At 45.5% G+C, this 22,578-nt stretch overlaps 1 protein-coding gene across 1 annotated transcript in view; it reads left to right on the forward strand.

Moving 5' to 3' along the window:
* The first annotated feature begins 12,716 nt into the window (after positions 1-12,716).
* Positions 12,717-22,578, forward strand: part of PROC (protein C, inactivator of coagulation factors Va and VIIIa) — a 52,818-nt gene continuing 42,956 nt past the window's right edge. The window contains exons 1-6 of the mRNA XM_007956398.1: positions 12,717-12,762; positions 14,817-14,903; positions 17,353-17,519; positions 18,883-18,907; positions 19,077-19,214; positions 19,469-19,603. Coding sequence (XP_007954589.1) covers positions 12,717-12,762; positions 14,817-14,903; positions 17,353-17,519; positions 18,883-18,907; positions 19,077-19,214; positions 19,469-19,603 — 598 coding nt within the window. The remainder of the gene's footprint in view (positions 12,763-14,816; positions 14,904-17,352; positions 17,520-18,882; positions 18,908-19,076; positions 19,215-19,468; positions 19,604-22,578) is intronic.

Here is a 22,578-nt window from a genome sequence, read left to right on the forward strand (position 1 = left end):
TTATTTGGTTCCTGCTCCAATCAGAACACTGCTTGCAGTAATTCAAAATGGCCACACTGCTCTGGTTGGCAGATTACTGCTCCTGTTTCATTGCTTTTGTTCAGTCTCTTCTTCTCATCTGTAGTTGATCTACTTCTTTATCCATGATTATCCATATCCACTTCACTTGATCAACTTCAAGAAGCTCTAGTGGTGCAGTGGGTAAAGCATTTGGCTGCTAATCAGAAGGTTAGCAATTCAAACCCACCAGCTGCTCCATGGAAGGAAGATGAGGCAATCTAGTGTTGTAAAAATGTACAGCCTTGGAAACCCTATGGGGGTCACTATGAGTCAGAATTGACTTGATGGCAGTGGGTTTGATTGTTCAGGTATTTTGTAGAAGGTCTGGATAGTTTATTTGCCTATTCTGCCATCTTTGTCACTGGTATTTCAAATGCAAGCAGGGTCACTTTTGGTGAAAAAGTTTCAACACAGCTTCCAGACCAAGACAGATTATGAAAAAAGGTCTTATGATCTAAAATTAGCCAAAGAAAATCTTGTGCATCATTATAAAACATTGTTCAACTCACTTGCTTCAGGTATATCATCAGGAGGGATCAATCACTGGAAGAAAACATCATGCTTGGTGAAGTAGAGAGCCAGCAAGGATGAAGGAGATCCTCAGTGAGACAGATTGAGATGACAGCTGCAATCATGCACACAAAAATGCCAGCAATTATGGGGATGATGGGCCAGGTAAAGTTTCATTCTATTGTACATAAGATTTCCATGACTTGGAGTTGACTTGACAGCGGCTATCCATCTCTGTCTATCTAAATCATATTGTCATGGTGTTCTGGTTCCTAGTGCCACTCTGACAAGGATATACCACAAATGGGATGGCCTTAACAAACAGGAGTTTATTCTCTTACAATATGGAGGCTTTAAGTCCAAGTTAAAGCTCTAGGGGCTGGGTGAAAGCCCCTCAACCTTGGGCTTTGGCTCTGCCTCCAGCTCCCAGCCCACTAAAGCTAGAGGCTTTTCTTCACTCAGACAGCTGCTGGCTGCTGAGGCTGCCAAGCCCAAGGTTGACACATAAAAAGGCACAGTCCCTATGTTACCAACCACATGGCATGCCATTAATTTAAATCTGTTGTAAGTCCCCAGGTCAGCAGAGCATGGCAGGCTGCTGAACAATGACATGGCTACATGCAGGGTCCAAGTGTGCCATAAACTAGAGACCATTCCCAAAGCTGCTTCTTATATATGGGAAGCAGACCATGTACCCAAAGCAGTTACTCAGCTGCTTGTGGTAGATCCCACCATGGAGTTGATTGCCAGTCTCATCACACGGAATAACTATCACCAGCTGCCCAGCCACTCAACCAGGCCCAGCCAAGTTGACACAGAAACATAACCACCACAATTCCACCCCTTGTCACCTTGGCACCTGCACAGATCTTCAGTGATGGTGTCTGTACAGGTGTCCTCCACTAGATGATTCCCATCCCCTAGTTCCTGAGTAGTGACCTCACCCTCTTGGCCTGGTGGGCCCCGTTCCTTTCCCTCTTGGGCATGGCAGCCCCGCCTGCTCACTCTCGGGCAGCAGCTATCACTCCATCCCACTGGCTCACATGAATGGGCAGCCCCACACTCCAGAACCAAGCTGGTGAAGGTCTGGCTCTTTGAAACCTAGGGGCCTATGATGGTTCCACCCACAAAGGCCATGGTCCTACCCTTTAAGGCTGAGGCAGTTCTGCTTCCACTTCCTTGGTCTCTCTGCTTCTGCTGATTAATGCCGAAGGCAACCCATTCTGCTGGAAAACCCTGTCCAAGAAGCACTCAGCTTTCTTGCTCCATGGGCCGGCCAACCTGCTACTCTATCTCATGCCAGTGTCTTTTACCAATTAACACATGAAGGCAATGCACTATGCCAGGAAGCTGCCTACCCAATGACACCCGGCTTTCTCCTCCATGGGCTGGTAAGCCTGTTGCTGTTCAATGCCAGTTTCTGGGCTCTGCTATAGATGTCTCTTATATTGGTCTGTTGGCTCTGCTCCTGCTGTCTCTGAGGCTCTATGCCAGGGTCTCTCTGCCAGGGTCTTGGGTCAAGGATGCACTCCACTCCTGTTTCCACATTTTAAGTATCTGTCAGAGCAGTACCCCACTCTCTCGGTACCAAATGTATTACATTAGGTTCTCTAGAGAAGCAAAACCAGTAAATCTTATATAGAGAGAGAAAGAGAAATTTATCTTAGGAAAATGGCTCACACATTTATAGAAGCTGGCAAGTCCTAAGTTCTTGGATCAAACATCAAGCTGGAGGCTTTTCCTAACTCATGCAGCTGCAGGGGCTGAGGAGCTCAAAGTTGGCAGGCAGTATACTGGCTGTTGATTCCAACGAAAGACGAATCCAAGATCTACAGGCCGGATGGTGGATTGTTCACTCACGGACAGTTGTAGGTAGAATCCTGATCCACAGAAGAGTGTCTCTTTTCCCAGGATGTCCATAAATATACTGGAAGCAGGCCACACCCCTAGGGAAATGCCCTTTCAATGGATTGGCTGCTCAAAATGTATACATCTGATCCCATCATTGGACCAATCCACATCACAATTGCTTAAACCACACAGAATTGTGGTCCAGCCAAGTTGACATACAGCTCCAACTATAACAGTCCACCCCTTGTCAGCTTGGCAGTTGTACACATCTTCTTAACCATATATAATCTCTAAATAAGGATAATTATAAAGTCATATTTGCACCTAACATGATACACTAACACATGTACAACTGAAATGCATTAACCTTACTTATATTTCACAGTTCATAACAGAAGGAAACAAAAATATTTGATGCACATATACAATGAAGAAATATAACAAGCACAATCCTCATTTCTACAACTGGTCACATGGTCATAGCTGATATTCAGAACTACTTTCTTCCACCACCCATTCTGTATTTCCCTTGCCATCAGCAAGCACTTCAGCTGGTCATGGTTCTTTGCCTTGTTGTTGTTGTTATTTGCCATCGAGTCAGACCCGACTCATAGTGACCCCTCTTCGGGTCTCTGAGGCAGTATCAATACAGAAGTAGATTGCCCCATCTTCCTTCTGAGGAGTGGCTGGTGGGTTTCAACCACCAGCCTTCTGGTTAGCAGTCAAGTGCTTAGGCACTATGCTACCAGAGCCCCTGGGTTATTAGCAGTCATATGAAAATTGGGTTGCTGTAATTTTCCATTGACTTTAATCACAGGGCATGGTAGTACTAAGAGATGTCCTAAAGAATCTCCTTTCTTCCAGACATATTCTTTACCTCCCTTATGTAATGTCAATCCAATTTCTTCTTAGTAATCAGGATCTGTCACACCAGATAGTACAGTAATGCCCTTTGTCTTTTGACCCAGAGGCATGAGGAAGCCAAAATGGCCAGGTGGCATTCTTAATTTCCAGCTCAGTGCAATTGGTATTGTTTCTCCAGGTGGAAGTGTTCCTCCCTTTGGGTCTAAGATCTCCAGACCCGCAGAAGGGTAGCAGGGACAGGAAGCAAAAATTTTTTGAGTGGGTCACTAGGGGTAATAGTGAGTGGTAACACTCCCATTTTCACCCGCTGGTTCCTGGACCCGTTAATCCTGTCTATTGAAGAAACAGAACCATATATTGGACTCTGGCATATATAGCCTCCTGGAGAACATTGCCCCAACCCTTCAAGGTATTGCCACCTAGCTGGCACTGTAATTGTGTTTTCAGGAAGCCATTCCATCATTCTATCAAGCCAGCTGCTTCAGGATGATGAGGAACATAGTAAGACCAGTGAATTCCATGAGCATCGGCCCATTGCCACACTTCATTTGCTGTGAAGTGAGTCCCTTGAGCTGAAGCAATGCTGTGTGAGATACCACGACAGTGGATAAGGCATTCTGCCAGTCCAAAGATGTTCGTTTTGGCAGAAGCACTGCATGCAGGGAAGGCAAATCCATATCCAGAATAAGTATCTATTCCAGTAAGACCAAAACACTGACCTTTCCATGATGGAAGTGGTCCAATGTAATCAACCTGCCACCAGGCTGCTGGTTGATCACCCCGAGGGATGGTTCCATGTTGCAGACTCAGTGTTGGTCTCTGCTGCTGGCAGATTGGGCACTCAGCAGTGGCAATGGACAAATCAGCTGTGGTAAGTGGGAGTCCATGTTACTGAGCCCACGCATAACCTCCATCCCTGCCACCATGGCCACTTTGTTCATGAGCCCATTGAGCAATGACAGGAATAGCTGGGGAAAAGGGATGGCTGGTTTCCACTGAACATGTCATCCTATCCATCTGATTGTTAAACTTCTTCTCTGCCGAGGTCACCCTTTGTTGGGCATTCACATGAGACACAAATACCTTTACTCCTTTGGCCCATTCAGAGAGATCTATCCACATACCTCTTCCCCATACATCCTTGTCACAAATTTTCCAGTCATGCTCCTTCCAAGTCCCAGACCATCCAGCCAAGCCATTAGCCACAACCCATGAATCTGCATCTAATCGCACATCTGGCCATTTCTTATTCCATGCAAAGTGAATAGCCATATGCATGGCTCAAAGTTCTGCCTATTGGGAGGATTTCTCTTCACCACTGTCCTTCAAGGAAGTCCAGAATGGGGCTGCAGTGCTGCTGTCCACTTTTGAGTGGTGCCTGCATATCATGCAGAACCATCTGTAAACCAGGCACAAGTTTTCTCTTCCTCAGTCAACTGATCATAAGGAACTCCCTATGAGGCCATAGGTACAGACTGGGAGAGGGAAGGTAATGTGACTGGAGTGAAGACCATAGGCATTTGGGTCACTTCCTCAGGCAACTTGTGCCTTCAGGTCCTACTCGAGCCCGATCTCTGATATACCACTTCCATTTAATGATGGAGTGTTGTTGTCCACATCCAACTTTATGAGTCTGTGGGTCAGACAACACCCAGTTCATGATGGGCAGCTCAGGCTTCATGATCACTTGCTGGCCCATGGTTAGGCATTCAGTCTCTACTAAAGCCCAGTTAACAAGCCAAAAGCTGTTTCTCAAAAGGAGAATAGTTATCTGCAGAGGATGGCAGGGCTTTGCTCCAAAATCCCAAGGGTGTGCATTGTGATTCACCAATAGAGACCTGACAAAGACTCCAATCAGCATCTCTATCTACTACAGACACTTCAAGCACCATTGGATCAGCCGGATCATATGGCCCAAGTGGCAGAGCAGCCTACACGGCAGCCCAAACCTATTGCAGAGCTTTCTGTTGTTCTGGGCCCCACTCAAAACCAGCAGCTTTCTGAGTCACTTGATAAATAGGCCAAAGCAACACACCCAAGTGAGGGATATGTTGCCTCCAAAATCCAAAGAGGCCCACCAGACATTATGCCTCCTTTTCAGTTATGGGGGAAGCGAGATACAATAACTTATCCTTCACTTTAGTAGGAATATCTCAACATGCCCCACACCATTGGACCCCTAGAAATTTCACTCAGGTGGAAGGTACCTGAATTTTTGCTGGGTTAGTTTCCCAAACTCTAGCATGCATATGTCTCACCAGTAAGTCTAGAGTCATCGATACTTCTTCCTAACTAGGTCCAATCAGCAATATGTCATCAATATAATGGACCAGTGTGATGTTTTGTGGAAGGGAAAGGTGATCAAGATCCCTATGGACTAAATTATGACATAGTGTCAGGGAATTGATATACCCCTGAGGAAGCACTGTGGAAGTATACTGTTGGCCTTGCCAGCTGAAGGCAAACTACTTCTGATGGTCCTTTAAAACTGGTATTGAGAAAAAGTCATTGGCCAGCTCAATAGCTGTATACCAAGTAACCAGAGATGTACTAATTTGCTCAAGCAATGAAATCACATCAGGAACAGCAGCTGCAATTGGAGTCACCACCTGATTAAGTTTATGAGAATCTACTGTCATTCTTCAAAATCTATCTCTTTTTTACACAGGCCAAATAGGTGAATTAAATGAAGATGTGGTGGGAATCACAAACCCTGCATCCCTCAAGTCCTTGATGGTGGCAGTAATCTCTGCAACCCCTCCAGGGATGCGGTATTGCTTTTGATTGCTATGAGTCGGGGCCGACTCGACGGCACATAACAACAACAACAACAACATTTTTGTAGGTAGAGGCATTTCTAATGGCTTCCACTTGGCCTTTTCTACCATAATAGCCCTTACTGCACATGTCAGAGACCCAATGTGGGAATTCTGCCAATTGCTCAGTATATCTATTCCAATTATGGCATTCTGGAACTGGGGAAATCACTACAAGATGGATTCAGGGACCCACTGGACCCACTGTGAGATGCACCTTAGCTAAGACTCCATCAATAACTGGACCTCTATATGCCCCCACTCTGACTGGTGGGACACAATGATGCTTTGGGTCTCCTGGAATTAGTGTCAGTTCAGAGCCAGTGTCCAGTAATCCCCCAAAAATCTGATTATTTCCTTTTCCCCAGTGAACAGTCATGTTTGTAAACGGCCTCAGATCCCTTTGGGGAAGGCTAGGAGAAAGACTGACATTATAGATTTTTGGCAATGTAGTGTGGTCCTTCCTCAAAGGGCCCTGGCCTCCCCTTCATTTACTGGGTTGTGGGTCTGTAAACTGACTCAAGTCTGGGAATTGATTCAGAGGCTGTGACTCTGTATTCTGGAGATTCAATCTAGGCTGTTGTTCACATGACCTAGAATTTTTCTGTCTATACAGATCAAGTAAATATTTAGTAGGTTTGCCATGTATTTCACTACTAGGAACACCATGTGCAAGTAGGCAATACCATGATTCGACATGAGTCAGACTATTCTGATTATTGTTCTGACTCTGCTGTCCATTATGGTAACCACGCCACCTTGCTTTTGTTGATTAACTGCTGCCACTTGGCCCCTACTACCATGGGGTCCAATCAGCTTCATCGTAGTTAAGTTCAATTAGGGCAGTTCCCACTGTCAAATATGGCTTACAAAAAATAGCAATCACAGCAGTCTTCAAGGATGCTGCAGCTCCCTTCACAAATTTATTCCTCACGGTACTGGTGAAAGTCATGTCTTCTGGACTCTCTATTTCTGGTTCCAGGGGTCTAATCTGATAAATCCATTCTAACAGGCCAATTTCCCCAAACCTCTGGATACCTTCTTCTACATTATACCATGGCAGCTCTCGTACTTCAACTTGACTTAAGGTGGGCCACCACAAAATTCATGCTTCAGTAAGCCAACCAAATAAACTATTAGATCCTTTCCTAACCTCTCGAGCTGAAACACTGAATGAACAATCTGTACTTAGTGGGCCTAGATCAATAAACTCAGACTGATCCAATGTTAAATTCCTTGCACCATTATCCCACACCCTCAGTAGCCATTCCCATACATATTCTCTAGATTTCTGTCTGTACATGTTAGCAAAATCAAGTAGGTCTTTTCAGGTGTAGTGTACCACCTCCTTAGTCACACTTTGCATTTCACCTTTTGGGGCTTGCTTGGACTTAACTTTAGCTATAGGTCTAGCAGCAACAATGGGTGTTTGGGGAAGTTCCTAAGAACATTCAGCAATGTCTTCCATGGCCTCTGCCTCAGGCAATGACCCAGCAGAAACAATTGGGTTAATCCCATGAAGCTGAGGTGGAGGGGATGATGGTTTTACAGTAATCCCTTCAGATGGGAGGGACTCAACAGAAATTACAGGGTCCATATCCTCATCTTCCTGACTATCTGCCCATATGTCCCCATTCCAGGTTTCAGGATCCCATTTTTTCCCAATGAATGCCCTCACTTTAACTTCAGACACCATTCTGGATTAGTAATTCAATTAGCTTTGTAATTCAGCCACCCTTACAGAGCACAACTGGAAACTCTGTGGTCTTTTATACAATGCTTAAGCTGTAACTTGCAGCCCTGAAGTCATCTCGCTCATTCACCACCTTGTCTAGTGTAAGTAGGACCAACCAACCAGCTTCCTTATACTCCTCATGCTGACAAAATTGCAGAAAACTATCAAATATGCAATCACCCAGAGCCTCACTTCTCAAATGTACTTGATCTATTGGTGGTGCTATTTTGCACATTAATGTTGCCACCTCATGCTGTGGATTAGCAGGTCCCTCTTTACTAATGGAAGCAGGGTCATCAGTGCCTTTACAATTAATCAAATTGGAGAACAAATTTAGGAAGCCCATCCTTATGATTTTGTCTCTCTAGAACCATTCTCAAAGTGGCTTCTTATATATGGGAAGAAGACCACATACCCAAAGCCGCTACTCAGTTGCTTGTGGTAGATCCCACCATGGAGTTGATTGCCAGTCTCATCATGGGGAATAACTACCACCAGCTGCCCAGCCACTCAACCAGGCCTAGCCAAGTTGACATACAAACATAAATACCACAGGTGGTATTCATATTATTATATACATTTGTCAAAACATGGACTCTTAAAAGTTTGTAAGTGGCCATGTAAGGTACAAATATTGCTCTCAACTTGTATGGAGCAAAAGAGAATGAAGGAAACCAAACACTCAAGAAAGAAACTGGTTCATGGGACTAATAGCCACACAAATCATGGTCTCTTCTAATCTGAGTCCAGAAGAACTAGATGGTGGCTGGGACTACTACCAACCCTTCTAATCAGGGGGGAAAAAAAAGTCCAAGTTAGAATGGGAGAAAAACCTAGAAAACTCAAATTTATATATATATATATATATATATATAAAGTCTAGACTTACTGGACTGGTAGATACTGGAGTAACCCCGAGACTATTTCCTTAAGATATTCTTTTAACCTAAAAGTGAAACCACTCCTGGAGGTCACCTCTCAGCCAAACAATTGATTGGATTATAAGATAAATAATATCACCTGTGAGTAATGTGCTTCTTAAATAATTAACTATAGGAGACCAAATAGTCAACATTTACTCAAAAGCAAAGATGAGAGGGCAAGAAGAGGAGAAACTAGCTCAATGGAAACAGAATAAAATAGGAACCTAATTCACTGTGTGCATCATTTTGTTGTACTTTGGTGATTTGTGTGTTTCTGGGAGGCCAGAGGCTTTACTACCAGTATTTCGCATACCAGCAGGGTCAACCATGGTGGACAGGTTTCATCAGCTCTTCCAGATTAAGATGGACTGGGAAAAAGGAGAGGGCCCATCCACTTCTGAAAAACTGGCCAGTGAAAACCTTATGAATAGCAATGAAACACTTCTGATACATTACTGGAAAACTGTATGAAGAGAGTGAACCATTGTATGATGTAGTGCCAGAAGATGAGCACCTCAGGTGGGAAGACCCTCAACATATGACTAAGGAAGAGCTGCCTCCTCAAAGCAGTTGACCTTAATGATATGAATGGAGTAAAGCTTTCGGGACCTTCATTTCGTGATGGGATATGACTCAAAAAGAGAAAAAACAACTGTAAACATTCATTAATAATCAGAATGTGGAATGTACAAAGTATGAATCTAGGAAAATTGGAAGTTGTTTAAAAATGAAATGGAACACATAAATATGCTAGGCATTAATGAGCTGAAATGGACTGGTATCCGCCTTTTTGAATCAGACAATCATATGGTCTACCATTCTGGGAATGACAAATTGAAGAGGAATGGTGTCACATTCATTGTCAAAAAGAACATTTCAAAATCTATCCTGAAGTACAATGTCCTAGGATAATATCCATATACCTACAAAGAAGACCACTTAATATTACTATTACTCTGATTTATTAACCAACCACGAAAGTGAAAGATGAAGGAATTGAAGATATTTACCATCTTCTGCAGTCTGAAATTGACCAAACATGCACTCAAGATGTATTGATAAATACTGATGATTGCAATGTGAAAGTTGTAAACCAAAAATAAGCATTGGTAGTTGGAAATATGGCCCTGGTGATAGAAATGATGCTGGAGATTACATGATAGAATTTTACAAGACCAATGACCTATATATTATAAATACCTTTTTTCAACAACATAAACAGTGACTATACATGTGGACTTCACCATATACAATACACAGAAATCAAATTGATTACATCTGTGGAAAGAGGCAATGGAGAAGCTTAGTATCATCAGTCAAAACAAGGCCAGGAGCTGACTATGGAAAGACCATCAATTGCTCATATGCAAGCTCAAGTTGAAACTGAAAAAAATTAAAACAATTCCACAAAGACCAAAATATGACCTTTAGTATATCCCCCCTGTATCTAGAGACTACCTGAAGAATAGATTTGACACATTGAACGCCAATGGCAAAAGCAAAAGGTCATTAAAAAGACAGGAAAGAAAGAAAGGACCAAAATGGATGTCAGGAGAGACTATGAAAATTACTCTTGAACAGAGAGTAGCTAAAGCAAAAGGAAGAAATGATGAAATAAAAGAACTGAACAGAATATTTCAAAGGGCAGCTTAAGAAAACAAAATAAAGTATTATAATGAAATGTGCAAAGACCTGGAATTAGAGAACCAAAAGGGAAGAACATGCTCAGCATTTCTCAAGCGGACAGAACTGAAGAAAAAAATTCAAGCCTTGAGTTGCAATATTGAAGGATTTTATGGCCAAAATATCAAATGATGCAGGAAGCATCAAAAGAAGATGGAAAGAATACACAAAGTCACTGTACCAAAAAGAATTGGTCAACAATCAACCATTTCAGAAGGGGGCATATGATCAAGAATGAATAATAGTATTGAAGGAAGAAGTCCAAGGTACACTGAAGGAATTGGCAAAAACAAGGCTCCAGAAATTGATGGAATATAGATTGATAGTTTCAATAAATGGAGTCAGTGCTGAAGGTGCTTATTTGTTTATGCCAGGAAATTTGGAAGACAGCTACTTGGCCAACTGAATGGAAGAGTTCCACATTTGTGCCCATTCCAAAGAAAGGTGAGCCAACAGAATGTGGATGTAATTGAACAATATCATTGATATCACACACAAGTAAAATTCTGCTGAGGATAATATAAAAATGGTTGCAGCAGTATATTGACAGGGAACTGCCAGAAATGCAAGCTGGATTCAGAAGAGGATGTGGAATGAGGGATATCACTGCTGATGTCAGATGGACCCTAGCTGAAAGCAAAGAACACAAGAAAGAAGCTTATCTGTATTTTATTGAATATGCATTTGACTGTGTAGATCATAACAAATTATGAATAACATTGAGAAGAAAGGGAATTCCAGAACATGTAATTGTGCTCATGATGAACCTGTACATAGACCAAGAGGCAGTCATTCAAACAGAACAAGGGCATGACCAATCACTAGAAAAGAAATCATGACAGGTAAAGTAGAGGGTCAGTGAAAATGAGGGAAACCTTCTGTGAGATGGATTGACACAACAATGGGCTCAAATATTATGTGGGATTATGAGGATGGTGTAGGACGAGGTAACATTTCATTCCATTATACCAATGGTAGCCACAAGTCAGAGCCAACTCAGTGGCAACTAATAATCACCACCCTTGACTGGGCCATGATTCTAAGTGGTTTAACAGTTATGATGTAGTTATACACCCATGTTGAGATCTGATGTAATATGATGACTTCTGTGATGAGATCTTCTATAAGCAGCCAATCAGTTGAAGGGGAGTTTCCTTCAGGACGTGGCCTGCTTCTGATATATATGAAAAATCAAAAACAAACGCATTGTCATCAAACTCATTCCAAGGAAACATTGGGCTTCTAAGGCTATATATCTTTACAAAAGCAGACTTCCTCATCTTTCTTCCAAGGAGTGGCTAGCAGGTTTGAACCACTGACCTTCTGTTTAGTAGCTGACTGCCTTAATCGCACTATACCACAAGAGCTAGCTCTTCTCTCTCTCTCTCTCTCTTTCTCTCTCTCCCTCTCCCCGCTTCCCTCTCTCTATATATATATAAAAGAGAGAGAGAAAAAAGAAAAAAAAAGCTCTGGCAAAGCACTCTGGCTTTTTGCTTGATCTGGATCCTGCCTCTGGCTTATCATCTAATCTCTGGTTTTGGGCTTGAATCAGTGGCCTGTCATATTGCCTGCCAATCTTGTGATTGCTGCCCTTCTCAGCCTGTGAGTCAACAGCTGTCATCTTACAGGCCAGTCTTGGATGCGTTAATTTCTGAAGTCAGCAGCCTGCTGTATTGCCTGCTAATCTTGGGTACATCAGCCTCTGCTGCTACATGAGTCAGGAGAAAGCTCCAGCTTGACTCCAGCTTGACATCTGACCCATGGACTCAGGACTTGCCAGCCTCTACAACCTCATGAGCCATTTCTTTGAGATAAATTTCCCCCTCTCTCTCTCTGTATTTCATTGATTTTACTAAAACCCAGCCTAAAACATCATGTCATTATATATTGGCAGTGGTTTTTCATTTTTAGCGGCACAGAAAATAATATGCTTCTTACAGTTAATGGCACTATAGATTTGATAAAATATGGAATCATTACATTTTGTGCTGATCCCCATATGCAAAGTGGGAATAACATCCCTCCCTCAGCCGACCACTATAAGGCTAAGGGAAACCATATCTGCAGCTGGTTTCTGAAGGGGTCAGGCCCCCACCTCCCTCTCTCAGCACAGCCCTTTGGCAGGGCAAAGGTGGGCTTCTAACAAGCAAGTTGTCAGGAGCTGGGAACTGGGACAGTCAGTGCCCGGGTTTGTTTGTCTGTTCAGATGGAGCCCTCGGCACCAAGGCCAAGCAAATATTTGTAGTTATGGATTAACCTGAGTCCCAGGTTGTGATGGCGGCTGGAGGACGACTCTGTAGGTTCCCTAAGGCCTATCCTGGTAAGCCCCCAGCCCAGCATACTTTTTGCTCTTAAAGCAGATCTATACGGAGGGCTAGAGGGAGGGGAGAAGAGAGCTGAAGAGTGGTGAGGGTCAGATCCTCAAACTGGGTTTTGGAAGGCTTGCTTGAGCTCCAGATAAGGAAATCAGAGCCCTGCCAGGCCAAGGCCAGGCCAAGGTACTGGTGGGCATCTGCCTCAGACCAGTGTGCCTTAGCCTCTCTGCTTGTACTTCCTTCTTCCAAGACTGCCAGACAAGTGGATGTTAGCTGACAGCCTCTAGGTCCCAGGCCATCCCCAGAGGTAGCTTGGAGCCCAGGACCACCCATTCTTCCTACCCCCACCCCACAACTGCAAAACCCCTGGGCTGTCTGATTTAAACAAATGTTGGAACCAGCCTAAGAGGGATGTAGCAAAGGTTGAAAGTGAGGCCAGACAGGAGTACGTGGATGCACCCAAGCAGGCTTACCTACTTGGTCTTTCAGTCCACAGAAGGTTTCTTAGTTTCTTGCCAGCAGAGTTAGACCATAGCTGTGTGTGCAGCCAGCCTGGGCTTGAGTCTCTGCTCTGACTTCCTGGTCACTGATTTTGAACAAGGAACTTAACTCTTCAACTTCCCTTCTATGGCATGAGGGTGACATTACTAATACTTACCTCTTGGGTGAAATAATAATAGCTAATGTTTATTGAGGGAGCTCTGGTGGCACAGTGGTTAAGTGCTTGGCTACTAACTAAAAGATTAGCAGTTAAAACCCACCAGCCACTCCACAGGAGAAAGATCTGGCAGTCTGCTTCCATAAAGATTATAGTCATAGAAACCCTGTGGGGCAGTTTTACTCTGTCCTTTACGGTTACTGTAAGTTGCAATTGACTTGAGTAATGGGTTTGGGTTTTCAGTTTAATGTTCATTGGGGGCAGTGATGGTTCAGTGGTAGAATTCTCACCTTCCACATGATTCCCAGTCAATGCACCTCATATGCAGCCACTACCTTGGAGGCTTTTGTGCTTCTATAATGCTGAACAGGAGCCCCTAGGTGTTGTAAATCATTAAGTGCATGACTACTAACCAAAATATTACTTGTTTGAACCAAAAAGAGGCACCTTGAAGACAGGCCTAGTGATTTGCTTTCATAAGATTACAGCCTTGAAAAAGCTTTGGAGCATAGTTCTGTTCTGCACACATAAATTCATTGTGAGTTGCAATCAACTCCACAGCAATGAACAATAACAACAACATGATGCTGAACAGGTTTCAGAAGAGCTTCTGTACTAACATGAACTGGAAGAAAGGCCTGGCAATCACAGGGATGACACAGGACCAGGCAGTGTTTTGTTCTGTTGCCCATGGTATTGTTATGAGTCAGGGACTGACTCAATGGCAGCTAACAACATTTATTGAATATTTATTGTGTGAAACCTTGTTTTAATAGTTTTGTGGGGGTTAATTCATTGTTTTTCATAACAACCCTACAAGACAGAAATTCAGTTACTTTATCTATTTGACAAATGAGGAAACTGAGGCATAGAGCAGTTAAATCTCTTGCTCAGCACTGCCAGTAAACGGTGGAGTTGGGATTTGAACTCAAGTGGGGTTCAACATCTGCTCTTTGAACCATGTATAAATTGCTTAAAAGATACAAATAAATGTTCACTGTTATTCTTAGCCTGTCAGACCAGCAAAGTCATAGCCACACATCTTGCTCAGGAATTGGGGCACAAGTGGGCCACAAATATTCATGGTGCACCATGATGTGCAAGGCACATGAGTTTCTCTGGTGTTCATGAGTATTCTGTTCCCCTTCCCTTCCTCTCATCTTCCTTCAGGTTTAGGGCAGGTGTGACTTTAACCAACACAGAGAATGAGACTGAGGCACCAGATGACTGTCTGTGGATACACACCCCTCTTCCTAGTGAGCAATAAGTCCAGCCCAAACTTTAGGTTTGAAAGCAAGAAACAAAGAAACAGGCCCTTTCATTGAGCCTCCTCCCAGGGGGGCACAAGCAGAGCAGGGGCCTTGCAGAGCTGCCAGGAGCTCAGAATCTCTTCTCTGACAGGTGTATGCAACTCCAGAATGTGGCAGCTCATAAACCTCTTACTGTTTGTGGCCACCTGGGAAATTTCTGGCACACCAGCTACTCCTGGTAAGGCCATCCTTCTACCTCTCCCCTGCCCTCCCCTGACACAGTCATCTCTGGCACCTGCCCAAGACACATACTTCCCCATATGCTCCTACTTGGTATGAAGATGACAGGCAGGTGTGGAAGCTGCCTGAGTGCCCCAGGCATGGCAGCTGTGGAAGTCAGTCATACTGGCAGGAGGCCCAAGGTCATGCCTTGCTCAACGGTGACAGGGTCCCACCCATATCGCTCAGAGTGATTCTCCTCCCTCAAATGCACATCTGCCTAGTCATTGTCCTGCCCTTGCCCTGTCTCTGGTCTCCATAGGCAACAGGAATAGGCCTGACTCCAATGGAGGGAAGCCTGAGGGCAATGATCTGTGGCCCGTTCTGCAGCTGCTTCCCTCTCACACCTCCAGCCTTCCAGAGGCCACTGGGCTGAGTTTTGGCATTTATGCCCTTTCTTGAGCTGCTTGTCTGCCTCAGGTGGGCTTTCTTCCCACTTCCTGTCTACTGTTTGTGTGAGTTCCTTTTTCCAGACTCAGCTCAGCAGACTTCCTCTAGTAAGCCTTTTGTGGCTTGCCTTTGATCCTGCCCACCCCCCATGACCTCTTCTTCCTCACTTCCCCTGACTTGACCCCTTCCTCCTTGCTGCCCCACTACACTCAAGATAGTACCTCTGGAGCCCAGAAGACACTTGGCTCAGAAGACACTTACTCACTGGAGGCAGGTTTGCCAGTCTTCCTGGTATGTCAGCCCAAGGGGAAGGTCACTGGGAATGCGTGAATGAAAGTAGGGGGCTTCTTAAGGAGGGGAGAGAGGAGTGGGTGAGGGCACCAAGATAGGGCTGAAAAAGGTGTATTTGGGGAACAACGAGACTGATTTAGCTTTGTACTCATATTAAGAATAGAAATAACAAGAGCAGCAATGGCAATAGTATCTGGCATTAGTTATTGGGTGCTTATTTCTGTGCCAGGCATCTGGGTAGTACAAATAATTTAGTGCTCAACTACTAACCAAAAGGTTGGCGGTTCAGACGCACCCAGAGACACATCGTAAGACAGGCCTGGTGCTTTGCTTCCTAAAAGCAGGGTTTCAAACTTGTTCAATTCAGTTCAGTTGTGGCTGATGAAGTGAAATCAGAAGAGGTCCAAATTTTTAAAATTTGAGTGAAGCAGAAAGATAACCAGTGAAAATTATGGGTCGAAGTCCTGGAATGGGAGACTAGGAAAAGGCATAGTGAGCCTTTTCAGGAATCTGATACAGGAGATTGGATTATTGCCAGGACTGTGGAAGATGAAATATTCAAAGTGGTGGTGACGGCCACCATCTTTGAGCAGGGCACTTCTGTTGCCAAATCTGCAAGTCATGATATTGGTTGCCTAAGGCACTTGACTGCTAATCAAGGCTGGCGGTTCAAACCCACCAGCCACTCCTTGGAAGGAAGGTTGGGCAATCTACTTCCATAGTGATACTGCTTCGGCAACCCAAGGAGGGGTCACTGTGAGTCGGGGCCAACTTGACAGCACATAACATAACATAACATGCAGTGCACATGCTGCCCTTGTTTCCTAGAAGGAAGATTAAATTTCTAGCAGGGTTTCAACTGTAATTTTTCCCATTCTGTTCCATTTAATTGGTCATGACTAAACTGGGAAGAACAGTCCTGCCTAAAAGGCACAATTTTGAAAACCCTATGAAACTGCTCTACTTTGCGTATGTGGGGTTGGTATGAGTCAGAATTGACTTGACAGCCACTAACAACTTACAGGGAGCTCTGGTAGCATAGTGGCTAAGACACTTGCCTGCTAACCAGACGGCTGGCGGTTGAAACCCACCAGCCACTCCTCGGAAGGAAGGTTGGGCAATCCTACTTCCGTAGTGATACTGCCTCGGAAACCCAAGGAGGGGTCGCTATGAGTCGGGGCCAACTCGACGGCACATAACAACAACAACAACAACTTACATGATTATCTCATTTTTGTAGTGGTTACGGCATTTGGCTACTAAACAAAAGGTTAGCTACTAAACCCACCAGCTGCTCCATGGAAGAAAGATGAGGCAGTTTGCTTCTGTAAAGATTTATAGCCTTGGAAACCTAATGGGGGTCACTATGAGTCAGAATCAACTTGATGGCAGTGAGTTTGGTTTGGTTTTTTGGAAACTGAGTTTTAGAGAGGTAGACACTGACTCATGGTCATGCAGAAGTCGAGCTGGGACTCAAAGGGATCTCTGTCTGTCTCTGGAGCAGATGGCGTTAGAAATCAAGTCTCCTGTCCTCCAGCACTCACACTCCTCTTTGTGGGTGAAAGAGCAAAGGAGAAGAGGACAGTATGATTATCTAGGAACATAATCATCTTCAAGCACCCTGAGACAAAAACCTCTCAGAGTTTTTCCCAGCTTGGTTCTCCTAGAGACCCTTGGGTCCGAGTGCCCTCAGGCCCCTCCACCAAAGTGAGCCACGCTCCCTCCAGATTTGGTGTTCTTCAGTGGAGAGCATGCCCACCAAGTGCTACGGATCCACAAGCGTGCCAACACCTTCCTGGAGGAGCTCATGGCAGGCAACCTGGAGCGGGAGTGCATGGAGGAGACCTGTGACCTGGAGGAAGCCCAAGAGATTTTCAAAAATGTGGATGACACGGTAAGTCTGCCTACAGCTTCCCAGCACAGGTGGGTGCCAAAAAGCCAGGCTGGGGCCCAGAGGAATGGTTAAAGACTGAGAACTGGCCTCTGGGGTGGTGAGCACCAGTCCCTTCTGGTCATAGCTTGGTGGTGGGTGAGTGGGATGACTAGGACTCTGGCCCTATGACCTTGGTCAGGCACAAGTGACTGCAAGAAAAGAACTCTTTAGTTAGCTCCAGGAAAGAGGGTGGGCAAGCCCTTAGCTGGGATTCTCACCTAGCCTCATTGCAGGTAGTTCCATCTACCCTCTATTCACAACTTGCTGCCACAGCCTCCCATTTTTGCTCTCCACCACTGTCTCCCTCTCTGTGGCTATAAAGCCACCATCCCTGCTTGCATTCACCTGCTGATCAAGGGGCATGTAATCCAAGACTCCTCAGTGTCTCTGCACATACATTCATGTCTGTGCCTCATTGAAATTGAAAATCTTATTGCTCAGGAGATTTGAGGCTAAGAGTGGTCCAGAGCCCCTAGGGCCCTGTGGAGGTGGCAATGAGGTGATAGGATGGGTTTGGTAAGGTAGGTGATTTCCTGATTTGAGGCCAGCCTGTCACCAGCAGAGTCCCCAGCCCCCAACCCCCACAGGCTCAATTCAGCTGCACAGACCTGGAGCTGTGCCAGCTTGGCCTGCTTCTCTCCCCTTGCTCTTCCTCAGCTACTTCCCCATTTGCTCCCCTTTATATTCCCACTGCCTGTTTTTCCAGAAGGCACCAAAACGATTTTTTCCCACACGTGCAAATCTGAGCATATCACATTGCTCCTGTGCCCCCACTCTCCTTCTAGAGATACAACCTGAGCTGCTTGTCAGGGCACCACAGGGCCACTGCCCACCTCAGCTTCTCCTCTACTCCAAGTCTCTCCTCTCCACACTGTGCTTCCCCTACTCCCTTTTCCAGCCCCTTGTGATGGCTTAGGCAGTGAGTCCCAGAGTCAGTATCACCTGGCACCTAGGTGGAAATGCAGTATCTTTGCTGCCCCAGATTCTGGACCAGCAATCTGTGCTTTAACAAGGAGATCCTGTACACACCCTACTCTGAAAACACCTGGCTTAAGGACAGACTGAATGAGTGAGAAGTCTAAAGCTGCAGGCAGGAGTCCATGGGACTTCAAGGAACAAGAGCAGGGATACTGGGGGGTAAGGGTGCTGGGGGGTAGGGGTCAGGGGTTGGTCTTGGAGGCAGGAGGAAGAGCGTGGCCTTACTCGGGGTGCAGCAGCGCCAGAGGCAGGGGACAAGCAAAGGTTCCTTACTCTGGGTCTGGAAGTTCGCCCTCCCTTCTCTCGCTGCCTGCCTAGATGCTGCCCCTTCCCTTTCTCTCCACAGCTGGCCTTCTGGTTCAAGTACCTCGGTGAGTGCATTCTAGACCCTTGTGACTGTGCCTGCACGGTTCCTCCACCCCTGACCTCTTCCGTCCCTTCCTCTCCTTGTCAAGGTTGACGGGCGGGGCCATCTGGGTCGCTGGGCGGGCCAGGAAGGGGGCTGGCTGCACTAGTCACCTCTCCCACCCCGTGTGGCAGACGAAGACCAGTGCGCGTCACTGCCGGCTGAACACTCCTGCGACAGCCCATGCTGCGGGCACGGCACGTGCATCGATGGCATCGGCAGCTTCCGCTGCGATTGCGCCCGGGGCTGGGAGGGCCGCTTCTGCGCACACGGTGAGGGGCTAGGCTCCTGAGGAGGGGCGGGCACAGGGCGCCCAGCGCAGGGTCTTTTCCGCGTGGATTCCCACGAACCTGGTTGGCCCTACCACACCGTGAGACTACGTGTTCAAACGTTGTCGACCCGAGATCGGAGCTTGTTAGCCGTTAGCCTTGGGCGCAGTCCGGGAGTGCAGCGGAGGGATGGGGGTCTCTTGTGTGGCTTCGGGCTGGGCCTTCACCTTGCAGCCATTGCACCTCTCCCCGCCCAGAGGTGCTCTTCTCCAATTGCTCGGTGGACAACGGTGGCTGCGCGCATTACTGCTCGGAGGAGGAAGGCGGGCGCCGCTGCAGTTGCGCCCTCGGCTACCAGCTGGGTGACGACCTCAGGCAGTGCGAGCCCGCAGGTGAGGGCCCTCGTCTGCCCTCCCCCAGCCTTGTTCCCAAGAGCCTGTAGCACTGGAATCCCATCCTAGTGTTAGCATGACGTGTGCTGTAGAGGCCCAGAGGGAAAACCACTTAAAGGGGCGCACGGTGAGGTAGTGGAGAGATACACAAGGGCTTGTCTGGGATTGTTTGTTGAAGGACGGATAGAGCTTTGGTGATGGAAGACGAGCCCAACCCAACCCAGGGAGTGCCAGCGTTCATGCTGCCTTCTTCTAGGTGTCCCTGGTTCCCTCGAGGATACTTCCCAGAGCGAGGATACTTCCCAGAGCGAGGATACTTCCCAGAGCGTGAGCCCATAGGTTTATTCATATCCCAAAATTGGAATGTGCTGAGTCAGAGCCAGGCATCAGGAATCCTCCTGGATCTGTCTTGGATGAGGTTATTCCTTCGGACAAATTGTCCAACCCAGAATTTTCAATGTCCCTTCACTTCTTGCTTCTCTAGAAGAGGAGAGACAGGAACCATGATTCTACTTGTTCTGTTTCCCTTTGTATACATGTTTATTTCTATAAAATTTATAAATGTACAAAGTTTAAGAAGTCAGTTTTGCAACTCTTCCAATGAAAAATAGCAGTTTTTGTTCAAATTTGCTTAACCTTCCTTACCCTTCATTCTAGAATAGCATCTTATTTTGTTATTTCTTGATTTCTCCATCTTAAGGATCACCTAATGACTCCCCACTATGGAATAGTGACCCCTCACTGGGTTTCCTAGGCTGTAAATCTTTACAAAGTAGATTGCCCTGCACCAACTTCCTTTCACAGAGGGGCTGATGGGTTTGAACCACCAGCCTTCTGGTTAGCAGTCAAATGCCTTAGGCACTGCACCATCAATGCTCCTTTTAATATAATAGCATAAATAAAATGTCAGCTGAACCATGTAGTATTTTTTCTTTCTTTTTATTGTGATTTGGGTGAAAATTTACAGAGCAAATGCACTTTCCGTACAGCAGTTGACATACACTTTGTCTCATGACATTGACCACAATTTACCACAGTGCAACAGCTTCCCTCCCACTTCCTCCCCACAGTTACCTCTTCCCTGTGTCCATCCCTCCATGCACTCCTACCCCTGAGCTATCTCCCTGTGCGTAAGCAGACCTTCTTTCTCCCATGCTTGTTCTCTCCAAGGAGTGTAGCTACCTCAGGTAAATGTTCAATTCATATGCCTGTCTATTGTTTGGCTGGAAGCCACAGGCATGTGTTCAATTCCAGAGCTGAAGGGCAGCTAGGGGCCATAGTCTCAGTGGTTCTACCAGGCTCTATCCAGCCAGCAAACCTGGTCCCCCCTCCCCTTTTGTTTTCTCCAAATGTTCCACATTGTTCTCCCTGTCTATCCAGGATCTCCTATATAGATCCTCTTCCAAGTGGTTGACAGTAGTAGCCGGGCACCATCTAGTTCTTCTGGTCTCATAGTCATATAGGCCGCAGATTGGATGGTGTACCAGTCGCTAGAACTAATTCTTTCCATGAATTTTTGGTTTTCTTCATTCTTCTTGGCTCTGGATGAGGAGAGACCCATTGTTGCATCTAGATGGCAGCTTGCATGCTTTTAAGATCCCAGTCACTACTTGCCACAGTAGGAGGTGGAATAATGTTTTGTGTAGTATGTTCTGCCAATTGAGCTTGATGTCCTCTGCAACTGTGGTCCCGAGCCCACAGGTTTAACTACTCGGTCCCTCTGGGTAGCTGGCTGTGACCAGGCAGTGACCACAACCTTGCCTCTTGTCAGCTCCACTATACACCTGGGAATTCAGATCATGCACATAAAGTTATAGGACCGTTGTTCATGTAGTATATTTTTATGACATATCCTTTCTTATACATTTTTTTGTTTATCCTGGCATTGAGAATAATACTGTTTTTCTTTGAGTTTTCTGAGTTATTATCATAAATTTATCCCCAAAATCTCTACCAGGAAGATAAATCTCTACTATTGAGTTGATTTGACTCATAGCGACCCCTCCTTGGGTTTCCAAGTTGGTATCTCTAGGAAAGTAGATTGCCCAGTCTTCCTTCTGAGGAGTGGCTAGTGGATTTGAACTGCCAGCCTTCTGGTTAGCAGTCAAATTCTTGGGCACTATGCCACCAGAGCTCCCATGGACATATTTAAATCCAAGTAATTGGTCAGTTTCATCCTTCTTTCTTTTGCTCCAATCTGAATGAAACCTCCTTAGACATACCTGTTGTCTCAGCCACCTCAATCACCATCAACCAGCAGCTTTCCTTTCAGTGTTGGGTCCTGTATTTCTTGGATACTGTGGGTAGCTTCTTCACTCATTTTTGTTAGAGTACATCCTGCAGTTGCTTTCTCAGAGAAGTAAAGTTTTCTCAGGAAAAGGAAAAAAAAAATGATTGCAGGTCTATAGTGATAGTTGATGTTATATGTCAACTTGGCTAGGCTGTGATTCTCAGTATTATGTAATTATCCTCCATTTTGTGATCTGATGAAAGGGGAGTTTCTTTGGGAGTGTGGCCTGCATCCAACATGTATGGATGTTTGGCAAAGCTCTGTTTTGATCCTGCTTCTGATTCATCATCGTCTATCAGTTTAAGGGGGATGTGAGCCAGCAACCTGCTACCTGACCTGCAGATTTTGGGATTTGTCAGTTCCTGCAGCCCCATGAGGCAGCAGCCTGCCATCTGACCTGCTATGTTTGGGTTCATCAGCCCCTATAACCACATGAGTAAGGAGAAGCCTCCAGCCTGATGCCTGACCTACAGATTTGGGATTTACCAGCCTCCACAACTATGTGAGCCATTTCCTTGAAATAAATTTCTCTCTCTCTACGCACACCCACATACACATATATAAATACATATATGCACCCACACATGTATGTATATACATACATGTGTACACACTTACACACATATATACATATATGTACATATATATATATATATGTGTGTGTGTGTGTGTGTGTGTGTGTGTG

This window comes from Orycteropus afer, unplaced genomic scaffold (genome assembly GCF_000298275.1).
Source record: "Orycteropus afer afer isolate SDZICR_OR568_19922 unplaced genomic scaffold, OryAfe1.0 scaffold00612, whole genome shotgun sequence".
NCBI classification, from domain to species: Eukaryota; Metazoa; Chordata; class Mammalia; order Tubulidentata; family Orycteropodidae; genus Orycteropus; species Orycteropus afer.